Genomic DNA, 12,871 nt, shown 5'->3' with positions numbered 1-12,871 from the left:
TGCCTGTTTGCCTTCATGAACTGCAAAACATTCACAACAGAGAACTCTTCAGAAGTTACTGTATTGAGTTTCAACATAATTTGAGAGAAAACATACCTTGAGCATGTGCATGTTGCACTTCGATGTGGCCAATCAAAACATTTGTTGGTTTCCCTTGTTGCAGGTTCCTGGCATATATGATTTCACACTCTTTTGTTGACGTATCTGTGTCCCCATCAATCATGATTGACACATAAGGAGCGTCCTTAATCTTCTCGTACGTCTTCCGTTTCAGTGTATCTGCGATGATGCCAACAAACTGTGCGCATGCTGTGTCGTTATTGTATGTTGCGTTTAGTTTTACACCATTCTTCCTTTGTAGATCAAGTTGGCCTTTAAATTTCGTAAAAGGCAGTTCTTCTTTGGCAATGAAATACGCCGTGTTAAACTTCAATAGCAATTTGGCCTTCTCGGCGCACTGGTTAGCAGCCTCTTGTCTTCTAAATGCGACTGGGAGTGGAGCTGCACTTTCATTGCACAGGTCGCGGCACATTTTGTTTCAGACTGGCGTTGTGTTTGATCAGCGTGTCGTGTTTTAATTGTGTAGTGTTTTAATTGTGTAGTGCCAGTCTTATCAGCACATTTCGTGTTCCCCGCATGTTGTGGGAATCGACAGCAGAATTTACAGTTCATTGAATTGGTCTCCCTGAAATACCTCAGCCAGGTGAACTCGCGCAGCCACTCATCGCGAAAGCTGAATTTCCTGCCTTTTTTCGCCACGACCGTTTCCTCACAATCTGAGTCGGACTCATTCTCGGGATTTGTCTTCTCTATATCATTAGGTTTAGGAAGAAAGTACGAACTGATAGTCCGCTTTGCCATTGTTTACATGAGACACAGCGATGTAAAATCTTTGGATTTGCGCGATAACCCCCAAGACCCGCCTCTTTTCACACATTAGCCTACAACCGTGGTCATCCCCCCCCTTCCCGCTGTCAATCATTCCCCCCCCACCCCGCTCTCACACACAGGCCAGCCTTCTTCTTCTTCTTCTATTTTCGTCTCCTTTCTTCTTCTGGAGTTAAATGCCGGTTAGCAAACCAGTCATTCAGGCATTACCGCTAACTATAGTGGGCTGAAGTGTAGAACAAGTTTGTCAGCAACAAAAATATTTAATTACAAAAAACAAAAAGAATCTGCTAATTTACTGGTCGCGCATGCGCGAGTTGATGAAAAATTTACTCGCACTGTGTCTAATTCTAGGCGCAAAATGTGACCATTTGGTGGCAGTCTGGAGCCCTGCCCACTGGTTCAGGTGTTATCAACGAGCTCTAAATGCAACCTTTGCACGCCGAGGTACTGTGTTGCAGTTTTCTCTCTCGTGGTTTCATTTTAAAACACGACAAACAGGTCGAGTCATCCTGAAGATCTCCAAACGCCAAACTGGAATTTCTTGACCCGACTCCACCAAAACAAATCATTGTCCTTTTTTTTCCCCTTCCTTTTTTTTGTGTCTTCTAAATCTTATTTTAAAGTTACAAAAAAAAAGTTCACTATTAGTTCCTGAACTGCTTTTTTAAAACTTGTGATATCTCATGGTTCCTTGACCCGTCCTCACCTGTCCGTAAAAAGCCACTCTGAAGTACGTCCCGAGCAGCCGGCGCCCCGATTGGATCACCTCCATTATTTTGTTGTAGGCTCGGTGCAGAGTGTCGTACAGACGACTCAGTTTCTGGGGACATAAAATAAATAATAGACAGGTGGCATCGGAGCTTTTTTCTGCTTGTTCGTTTCCTTGAACCAACTGAGCCGTGTCTGCAGGAACATGCACACGCATCGCAGTTATGCAACATCCCGACCAACAATGAAAGTACATTTCTACGTTCACACGAGACAACGATATGTCCATCAGCGCTTTACAGACTGGCGACCTCGTTTCTCCTGCAGGGCGGCTGATGGGCCTGACCCCTGACCCCCCGACCGGATGTTGTTTACAAGAGCAGCAAAGGAAGAGCTCTTTAAAGCATTTGATAACAACAACGTTGCCTTTCTTAAGGAGGGACGGAGTCCTTTTAAATGTAGTTGAGCTGGTTTCATGTCGTGTAAGAGGTTACTTTACTCTACACTTAAGACATGATAACAATCCTGTGAGTGCGAGTTCAACGAGTCTAAGAAGCCCGGGAGTTTAATGATGAGTGGAAAATGAATACGGTAAACACACGCGTATTTCTATTATGAAAATCCCGACATTGGGGGACGGGGAGAAACAGTGGCTGCAAGTTTATGTTTGTCACGATATCGGTCAGAGCGTGCGGCCGGTACCTCGTACTCGTGGCGCTTCTCGTAGATGGGGATGGTGAGTTTGGCGATGTGCGTGATGAGCTCATAGCGCTCGGCTTTCCACAGAGCCTCCACGCAGACCTCCAGGTGTTCCACCAGGACTTCCTAAAAGAAAAGAAGAAAAAAAAGGGTGAGAAAAGGAACAACGGACCATTTTTAATCCACATCGACCGTACCATCAGCTCAAACTAATCAAATGTGAATGAATTATGATTTTAAACCTGTCAGTGAGATTGCAAATACAATACTCAAGTGACAGAAGCATTACCAAATGATGCATTTTTACTGACGAAAGATGACCCAAATATAAGCTCATATTTCTTCATCACTTCCACATTCAAGTGTTGCGTTTAGGGTGAAAATGTACCAATCCAGTTCCCGTCTGGATTGACTAACTATTGCTGAAATCACTCCAGAACTTTCCAATGCAAGAAAGCAACGTGCAGACCTCAGTGTAGTAGACATCCTGCATTCCCGTGTCTTCCCTCATGGCCGCTTCCTCTTCAATATTCAAGGTAATCTTCTTAAAAGCTGCGAGGCCACTGGGGAACAACTCTGAATCAGCAAAGACACAGAAAGGCACAAACAAATCTGTGAGTCAGGACCCATTTCTGAGGGGCTGGTTTGTAGAGACGCGGCACATAAAAATCATAACTCGGAATCGCATGATAGAAGCTGAGACACACGCCATATGATTGTCATTGCTCGAAGACATTGAGTAGGGTTTTGACGAGGTGCCACTGAGCTGGTGTGATGGAATCGGCCTGTGGATTGTTTGAATGCTGTTTAACAGTCAGTCAAATACTTTTAGCACCTGGGCAGCAAAACTTCCTGGAGAATCACAAAGCTCTATAAATAGTCACAGTCTGATATCCGTTGTGTGTCGGTGCTCCATGATAACGGCTTCTACATGGAATATGGCCGAAGAGGTTTTTAATGTCCTCATTGTGCGTTTAAAAAAAAGTATCGGTTCAGGCACCGTTTAGGCACCGGTATCGGAAAAAACCCAAACGATACCCATCCCTAGTCGTTAGTCACGTCCTCATGGTGTCGGTTAAAAGGACAGTTCACCCCACAATCTATAAATCTCGATTGATTAATAGCACTGGGACTTTTATTAAGGCTGCCCACACTGCTTGGATGTTTAATTACAGCATTGTGTACACGTGTGTGTGTGTGTGTGTGAGAGCGTGTGTGTGTAGAGTAGATGTTCAGAGGGCCTTACTTTTCCTGTACAGGTATTCTGCAACCAGTGCAGCCACATGAACGTAGCACATGGCCGCCTGAGGAGAAACAGACAGCAGCAGAGTTAGAGAACATTCCTGAAGCGGACCAAGAGACACGAGCCGCTGGAGGGGAAACTGAACCGACAGAAACGCTGACGCAGAGTCGGAGAGATCTGTGTGAGATTACAGTCAGCAGCTCATGAATGTCTTGACGTGTCACGATGGTTCATTGTGTTCAGCCTCACCTTGAATCTACACTGACAGCTTATCACTGGTGGAATTAAAATGCACGAGAAGTTATACAAATAAAGAAATGAAAGGAAGCATAGCAGACTAAGTTAAAACAATCGTAATAAGAAAAACTCATTAAATCAGATAAAGAAAAGAAAAAAAATAAGCAAAGAAAGCATTAAATTAAATGAGAAGAAAAAAAATCAAACAGAATGTCAACAAACAAACAAACAGAAAAACAAAAACAAAAACTGAATAAAAACAAAAACAAATCTAATCTCATGCTTCTCTCAAGCGTTGCGGGTTACTGTCATCTTGTCTTTACTCTTTGCCTCATGTGTCATAAAAACAGTCAAATAAATAAAGATACCTGAACTCAAGCTAAACTAAATGCACTGGGCCACCCAGACGTCTGACCTTCTCCTCCGGAAAGAAACATCAATTGTTATTACATTGTTATTACAACCCAATTCTAGTAACGTAGCGGTAGAGCGGTGCGTGACGTTGCTCTATGAAGCTCGATCGCTCATCTTTTAACTATCAGTCTCCTTCATTACACCGAAATAGAGTGAAACGTTTTATTACAGCTTTACCAAAATAAACAGACAAACATTGACCTGACTTTTCTGTTTCGTTTGATATCGTGAAAATGATTGTAACATTAACACGCTCCAGGCTGTTATCATACTGCATTGTGAGCTTGGGTCCAAGGGCAGTGGCACAGCTATAAAAACTACAGTTGTATACATGTATGGATGTGTTTAAATCATTAAAGGAATGGCAGGGTGGGGCTTCTTTGGAACCAGAAGTTGAAAGATTCACTGTTTACGACTGAAATGAACCGTCGGTCACACTCTTTCAGGTGTTTGTTGTTGTCCCTGAGCAAGGCATGGGTCACCAGCACATAGTTGTTAGTGAATGAGACAGGAGAGGAGATTGTATGCAAAAAATAGTCTAAAAGCGACGACAGAAACCGCATTATTTCTCGAAAGAGCTGATAAGACAAACAAACAAGAGACCGATGAACACGAGGCCAACATTCAAAACGGGCCTGCCGGTACCTCAGAGAGATCTCCGTTCTTGAGGTGTGCCCGGGCCATGCTGTCCAGCCAGGTTCGCCTCAGTTCGGGAGTGCTGGCGTAGGACCGGGCCAGGCTGTACTGGAGGTCCAGCAGCATCTCGGGGTCTCGCTCGTGCTCCCTCATCTGGGCCGTGGCCATCAGCACCGTGCGGATCCGCTTGGTCAGACCCTTCACCTCACCGGGGAAGGCTGTGGCCTGCAGAGGGGAGACGACGGGCAGACGTTGTCAAACGATCCTGCTCATTCACACGCTAAGGGGAACTCCTCAAGTGCAGCATGGACGGCTGAAGTTATCTTTAATCACAGCGCACTCTGTTTTGAAATAAGGACGACATGAAGAATCACTGATGCTACTTGAGGTCCCAGCATGCAGGGGGGGGGGGGGGCAGCAAACACGTGCAATAGTTATCATAGTATGCGGCGTTGTTTTATATCGGGAACCATGCTGCTCCACACATTGGATTCATTATGCCAAAAATGAACCTCTCCACAGCTCGTCCATCATCTCCACCTCTTACAGTCTAAACAAATCACTTCAATCCTATTGCCAAGCCACACAATGAATCACCCATCAGGACACTGCTTTTATAAATGGGACCGCAGAGGCGGGTCTAGATAAAACACACACACAGTTGGAATCACCGATAAGCTTAGTGCAGTTTTTGGGTTGAATCCCCTCTTGGCTTGGAGAGCGCAGCACAGACTTATATAGTAATATTTGAGCCGTTCTATTTTCTCTTCTTTTTTTATTATCTCAGTTATTGGCTTCAGAGCCGTCAGAGTTTCTGGTTTCATTTCATTTTCATTTATTTGTTAAGGGACCGTACACATTAATCAACCCATGGGTAAATGTGTTAACGTGAGCTAAGGCTAAATTTCAGCTTTGGTCCCTGTGGCCAGATGTTATAGCCTTCACTAAAGGAGAATGAGGTTAACACAGTAACATAATAAAAAAGCAATGAGCATACAGGTTACGATAAAATACTGGCCTCTTCATAGAATCATTAAAAAAATAATTTAAAAAATTAAAAAAAGACATAAAACCAATAATTATTTACACAATCACTGAGGAGGGAGTCACAGTTCTTGCTCACACATCTGACTGGTAAAAAGCCAGTTCTTCAGGCCGTGTTTAAAAGAGTAAAAAGTTCTGCCAGTGCGCATATTCAGAGGCAGGGCATTCCAGAGCTGTCCTGCTTTCACTGAAAATGCAGACTGACCAAAAGAACTCCTCCTAAATGGGATGACGCAGTCGCCTCTCTCCACAGATCTAGTTTGTCTGCTACTCTGTGTTTTTTGTTGAATAAATTCACTTCCCGACTCTCGTCTTGTGGACTTCTACCGTACCTTCATGGCCTTGTCGCTATTCGCAAAGTTGTTGATGATGGAGAGAGACTCCTGGAAGCGAGAGCTGCCGGTCAGCGCCACGTCGGAGATCAGCTGGCTCACGGCAATGATGATCTGAAAGGAGAAATGGGGCGGATGAGGTGAAAAAAACATGAAACGCGGGTAAACACAGATCCACCTGGTGAACGTAACGTCAGAGCCCAGCGAGAGCTCACGGGAAGCCGGGCGGCCTTCTGCTACTGTGTTAGCAGAGGAGCCGGAAACTTGGCACGCGGTCTGTTTAAACAGTTTAAACACTCCGAACATTCTCCACCGGCCTCGTGGAAGCATCTGGAGGACTCTGAAGTGTGTGTGTGTTTAGGATTAAAAGGCCAAAAGGTCAGCGGTAAATATATCAGGGCGAGAACGAGTATTGAGATCGTGAGGGAGCTTGTGATGACAACATGGCGAGTATTGCTCCGCGAGTGGTAAACACTCTCCGCTCTACCTGCAGGTGCGTGCGTAGGAAGGTCTTCCTCTTGGTGTACTCGTAGTTGTTTCTCATCAGCAGGTAGAGCAGGGCCGACACCTCGGCCCTCAGAGAGCCCAGCTTGGAGACGCAGCACTTGAGCACCTCGCAGCACAGCGCCTCGCAGAGCGTCACGCGGCCCTTGAACAGCACCGACGGGAACTGTGGGGACGAGGCGTTGGCGTCACAGGGCAGAGGCGGGGGAACAAAAACACAGATGTAGCTCAGCCAAAGTTCAGACAGGAAGACATCGGGTACAGCTGGTTCATTCACAAGCAGTCTCAGTCCTGCAGCGATTACTCCATTAGCTGATTGGGGGCGGGCCCGGTGAATGAACCAACCATTTAGCGTCGTTGGTAAAACTTTAAAATGTGTTCTCCTCTGCTGCTGTCAGTTGTCGTTTCAGCTCTGGTCAGTTCGACCCTCCTCCACCCCAGGCTCCTCCAATCAGCTTCACGGCAACGCTTCTTCTCCACCACCACCAGTGTCTGGACTCCATGGGGGGATTCTGCCTGTGCAGATATCAGCATCTCTACCCCTGATTTATCCTCCTTCAGGATGGAGTCCAATCGCCAAAAAGACTTTGCACTATTGCAATATGCTATTGTAATAAATGATTGTTAAACTCGAAATACCCGTCTCTCCTGATTGAAATACTGGTAGCTACGCAGGGAGGGCAGCAGCGGTTATTTGGGTGTATTTTTCCGTGTGTGGGCTCGAGTCAGAGCACGGCTCATCGATTTGTTGTTTACTTGAGCTCTGTGGCAAAGAGGTATAAGATAGATGAACCTTTATCACACAGTGCTTGTTAGCAGAGTCGATTCAGTGTTGTTAAATACATATATTGCAATTATTACACATTAGAATCAAAGTGCTTTTGTGAACTAATGCGCACGTATTAAAATGGTGTCATATTCATAAAGCCTCTCTGTAACCAAGCAGAAGCACGCCAGAACAGAGGCAGCCACACTGCTGATGTCATCAGAGCCTGGTGTCTCTCGGGCGCGACATGACTACTCCCTGAAATCTAAATATCCATCGGATAAAGAGCAAAAAGGCCGAATGTGAACGTGGGAACAAGGCAGCGGCAGCGGCGACAAACACAGGAAGCCGATGTTTACTCTGTGTATCCGCTCTGTTTGTCAACTAATCGAACGTCTGCGTACAGCGTGTCCGTGTTTCCGATGATATAAATAGAGCAACGGGAGCGAGAGCGACCGCTGCGGCGACACGTAGGACGGAGGAGCGACGGCGTTCTTCACTCGTGGTTGTGCGAAACGGTCGCTTCCAAACAGGAAGCGGCGCCGAGGCTTTTCTCAGCCGACGTACCTTGTTGATGAAAGACCGGAGCGCGGCGAAGACGTGTCGCAGGGCCACTTCCGATTGGCCGACTTTAAGAAAGGTCAGGTAGACGTCAAACACCTTCTTCATCAGGGGGTTGTGACCGTCGCTGTCCAGCAGCTGGGTCTGACACACACACACACACACACACACACAAACTTAAGTCTCAAAGAAGTTACCCAACTAAACGTGTGTGTGGGGGGGGGGGGGCACTGACCTTGAAACACTGAGTGAAAAGAGAGAGGACATCCAGGACACTCAGAGAGACCTCGGTGGAGATGTTGCCCTCCAGCAGAGCCTGATGGTGGATCTCTGCTTCTGATGGCCCTGGCCCTAGAACACACACACACACACACACACACACACACAAGTATCATGGCTCACATTGCAATAAAGAACACTCCGTTACTCACTTCTGTGTATAAAAGGTTGCCGATTACCACGTTGTGTTTAGTTATCAGCGCCGTTTAATTTGCTGGTTTTGAAAACAGCTCACAGGCAAATTATTCATTGTTTTCTGGGTTTTCATGTAAAGTTTCAATGCGGATTTTGCGCTCGGTGACATTTAGTAGGTTATGGGAAATCTGGAAAAACTCTCTCAACAGTCTTTCAACAAGTGCATTGAGGAAGTATTGGCTGGTGTCCATTCAGGTGCCAACATGGTATTATAGCTGGGCGTGCAACTGTTTGTTTTGGGTACCGCAACAGCTCACAGAGTGTCTCGGACAAGTCTGGCTACGTGAGATTCCCTTTGCATGAACAGTCTCTTCACCACGGCGCGAAATATGTGTAAAGCTTCATGTTTAAACAAGGCTTACAGCACTAAGTCTGGGCTAAACCATTAGCTTTGTTCACTTGTTTACTTATGGCTGCTGAGATAGAAAAAAGAGCTCATTCAAGAGTTATTTCTGATTGGGTTTTTGCACTTTGTGTGTGGTTCCTGGGGGATTGCTGACTGTCTATGTAACATTTGTTAAGGCTTTGTTTTACTGGTCAAAGTATTATAATTGACCATGAATTAAAGAGACAGTGGGAATAATATGTCAAGTACCAACTGATATATTTGAGTTTTTTTTTTTTTTTAAGGAACCAGGACATTATATAGTAGTTACATGGTTGTGCACATCTGTTGACGTCCAGAATAGAGTTTTATTTGTAAATATTGATGTGATAGTTCAGGTTTTTTTTGGAGTGGGGTTGTATGACACCTCATGCATCGTCAGCGGACAGTAGAGGGAGTTTGATCTTGATTTTGAGAGGCATCTTATAGGTTTATACATCCACAGCAGTACTTTTCTCCTCTGCTGGTAACACTGTTTGTATCACTAAACTACTTCTACTGTAAGAACACACTGACTCAGGAGAACAGATACAATCCCAATTCAAAACCTCCCTTGAATGTTTAATTGGAAACTTGAATCTCCATCTCGTCTTCATTGTATACTTGTAGACAAAGTCCCCATTAGTCTTTCTAGAATGTGACGATAGCACGTTGATTCACCTCCTATTTGGAGTGTGGCCTAAAGCTTTGCACACAGACTGGTGTGTGCGGTTACCGAAATTGAGAGTGAGGGAAGCTTCCATGGTGCCGAACTGGTGTAGCTTGGTCTGCATGAGGCTGGCTCGGTTGCAGCGCATCACCGGCATCGTCTGAGACTTCCTGTCGGAGGAGAAGAGCTTGGACGCACATATGTCCTGACTCCTGAACGAATAGAGCGTCCACAGAGAGAGAGAGGAGAGAGAGAGAGCTTTTATTTGTTTGAAACATAGATGCAAAAGAAGAGGGTTTATATGAACATAATCATATAAATAATGAGTAACCAAACCACACTGACTGTGACATCTACCAAAACAGGCTGCAAGTCATTGTGTGAGTGTGTGAGTGGGTTTCAGGCAAGTCAGTGTGTGAGTGTGTGAGTGTGTGTGGGTTTCAGGCAAGTCAGTGTGTGAGTGTGTGTGGGTTTCAGGCAAGTCAGTGTGTGAGTGTGTGTGGGTTTCAGGCAAGTCAGTGTGTGAGTGTGTGTGTGGGTTTCAGGCAAGTCAGTGTGTGTGAGTGTGTGTGGGTTTCAGGCAAGTCAGTGTGCGAGTGTGTGTTTGGGTTTCAGCAAAGTCAGTGTGTGAGTGTGTGTGGGTTTCAGGCAAGTCAGTGTGTGAGTGTGTGTGTGGGTTTCAGGCAGGTCAGTGTGTGTGTGAGTGTGTGTGTGGGTTTCAGGCAAGTCAGTGTGTGAGAGTGTGAGGGTTTCAGGCAAGTCAGTGTGTGAGTGTGTGTGGGTTTCAGGCAGGTCAGTGTGTGTGTGTGTGTGTGTGAGTGTGTGTGTGGGTTTCAGGCAAGTCAGTGTGTGAGTGTGTGTGTGGGTTTCAGGCAGGTCCACAGTGCTGCTGGTTCTCCGGGTTAGGGTTTGGGTTCTCTGGCCTTACCGTCCAATGTTCTTCTTCCCGATGTAACGGAGCTGAACCACGCAGGTCCTGCAGGGTGAACATAGCAGAACGATGTCAGCAGGAGAAAAGGAAAGTCTTCACATTTTCTGTCCTGGTATTCTTTCCAAGAACTTTCTTTTGCAACAGACAAGTTGATGACACCAAGCTTTGAAAAGCTAAACGCAGAGCCTCCTGTGAAGCTCAGTCGACTCTTAGCCAATCAAAGCCGCCACAGCTAGCTCAGATTGTCTATTGCCAATTTAAATGCTTCAGTTCCAGAGAGCTCACTCTATTTTACAGAGACGGACAACAGTCACGATAGACTGGACTTTAACAGTATCAGTGATGAGAAGACTAATGTTTTTACTGCATTGCAGCATGTGTGTGTGGCGGTGTAGAAACGTTTGGCTGACCACCACTCACTCGAGCAAACTGAGGAAGTTCATGATGTCCTGAGGGCCGACTTTGTTCCAGTAGGCCATGAGAGTGTCTGTGGACAAAAACAAAGTCAAACTGTTTGATGCATCTCTTCTTTAAAAAACATAAATAGAATCAATGTGGAGTAACATTTGAATAAATGTTTCCTGTGGAGTTGAGATGGAGCCGTGCGGATAAATCAACTGAACGTCCTCGATGGGAGACGGCGGGCGGACAATAAGTCAGCCCGTCACTTCATTGTTTGCGTAACGGCTAAACCGAAGACTCCATCCCTCGAATAGCAGAAGGCCGTGCGGTTTCAGACCTCCACTGACCTTCGGACAGGGTCTTGACGATGTGCAGGAAGGAGAGCAGGAGGCCCTTGATCTCATACGGCCCCAGCCTGCCGATGGGAGGAGGCGCGGGGCTGCTGCTCATGGTGGAGCCGCGTCTCTGCAGCTGCAACAACACAGACACACTCGGTGAAGAGATATTCAAATTCTTGGTGGGGGGGAGAAAATCCCCAGCCAGATAAATGAGTCGGGTTCGAGCCGACGTTTACGAGCCAACGACTTTATTCTCGAAAACAGAGGTTGGTCTGCAAGTTAGATTTGTTGCCGGTAATAAAAATATAGAGTAGTATTTCCACCGCTTATCCTTTAACAAAGAGTGTTACTATGGATTCAGCTATTCCAGCAAGAGAAAAAAAAAAGTCCATGTAAATATTTGTATGGATTCTAATGTCTGTGGATTGGCAAGAATCTGGCGTTTCTATGTATTGCAATATATTTCGATACTGCAAGCAAGGTGATGTATTTCTATTTTTTTTTAATCTAATCTTATAACCATAAGATTAGATAAAAAAAGATTGGAATGTTTACATCCTGAAGCTATCTGGAGCTTTACGTGACGGGTAACGTGCAGGTGTGGCCAAGAAGTGACATAAAGATGCTGTGAAAGCGAGTTTTAACCGTTAGACTGTTTCAAACCGCCAGCCGCCATAAACCAACGAGTGTATTTATTTACACAGAGCATAAATAATCTTCTCCGGTGCGTCTACATGCGACCTCTGGCTTCATGACTAAAACAGCGGAAGCACCAGGGAACATAAATCAGCCGATGAGTTTTCCAGTATAAACCCATTAACGTGTGTCCTTCATGCTTGTTGTGCTGGTGATGTGTTCAAAGACAGTCGGCACAGAAGGGAACTCTTTTTAAAAGCATTATGGAAATGTGTTCTTTGTCATGAGAACATGCACTGTGGAGATTTGGAGCCCATTGTTTATTAAAAGAATTGTAAAAAAAGAAGAAAAAAAGGGGTCGACAGAACAGTTAAAATCTTTTTTTTTAAACTCTCATCGGACCTCACTCCCCTTCCGCCCCCGTCGTGGTTCTGCTGGTGTAACATGTTCTCACCTCAGTGCTGTCTGGTGTCGCTGGGTCCATGAACAGAGAGCACCGGGAGTCCTCTCTCCTCACCACATGGCCGTTCTGAACCGGCAAACCTGGAGCCCAAACAAAGCCGCGTGAACGCCGAGTGAAAGCATCACAGTCATGAACACACACGCTCACAGGCAGTGACATGAGGGGACGCAGCCTCAGATACGAAGACTCTCTCGAGCTCAGTGAGGAAGGTGGGTACCGCAGAGCTGATCTCCTGATGATGACACATCTGCCAGATGAACAGGTATTAATAAACAATCTATTAAGGGGGGTGTCCGGTCTTCTGTGGCTCTAAAGCAGCTTGAAGAAGTCCCAAAACAAACCCTGGTTCTGAAATGCATTCTGGGAAGTGTGTAAGGACTCATACGAGACACTAAAGGTTAGGGTAGCTCCTTTATCTTCAATCCATCTCGTCTTTTCACTTTGGATTTCCTCGGCTGCCACTTTCTCCTCGTCGACATCATCGAATGGCGCAGTACGCAAACCCAGTCGTCTCCATCATCACAGAATTAGCCGGCCTCGGGTAAGTGCGACGATGTG

The 12,871-nt window shown here is 45.8% G+C and overlaps 1 protein-coding gene across 2 annotated transcripts in view; it reads right to left on the bottom strand.

Moving 5' to 3' along the window:
• The window catches only part of dock11 (dedicator of cytokinesis 11), a 50,038-nt gene that overhangs the window by 4,710 nt on the left and 32,457 nt on the right, over positions 1-12,871 (bottom strand). For both annotated transcript variants that reach the window (XM_056442535.1, XM_056442536.1), the window contains exons 35-48: positions 12,305-12,393; positions 11,224-11,347; positions 10,895-10,961; positions 10,472-10,519; positions 9,610-9,755; positions 8,271-8,386; positions 8,042-8,179; positions 6,692-6,874; positions 6,205-6,318; positions 4,838-5,053; positions 3,545-3,602; positions 2,768-2,874; positions 2,302-2,424; positions 1,598-1,711 (exon numbers count right to left, since the gene is read on the bottom strand). In XM_056442535.1, the coding sequence (XP_056298510.1) occupies positions 1,598-1,711; positions 2,302-2,424; positions 2,768-2,874; positions 3,545-3,602; positions 4,838-5,053; positions 6,205-6,318; positions 6,692-6,874; positions 8,042-8,179; positions 8,271-8,386; positions 9,610-9,755; positions 10,472-10,519; positions 10,895-10,961; positions 11,224-11,347; positions 12,305-12,393 (1,643 nt within the window). The remainder of the gene's footprint in view (positions 1-1,597; positions 1,712-2,301; positions 2,425-2,767; positions 2,875-3,544; positions 3,603-4,837; positions 5,054-6,204; positions 6,319-6,691; positions 6,875-8,041; positions 8,180-8,270; positions 8,387-9,609; positions 9,756-10,471; positions 10,520-10,894; positions 10,962-11,223; positions 11,348-12,304; positions 12,394-12,871) is intronic.

The sequence above is a fragment of the Pseudoliparis swirei genome, chromosome 21 (genome assembly GCF_029220125.1).
Source record: "Pseudoliparis swirei isolate HS2019 ecotype Mariana Trench chromosome 21, NWPU_hadal_v1, whole genome shotgun sequence".
Lineage (NCBI taxonomy): Eukaryota > Metazoa > Chordata > Actinopteri > Perciformes > Liparidae > Pseudoliparis > Pseudoliparis swirei.
The sequence above is the reverse complement of the archived record's forward strand: the minus strand, read 5'-3'. Positions and strand labels throughout refer to the sequence as shown.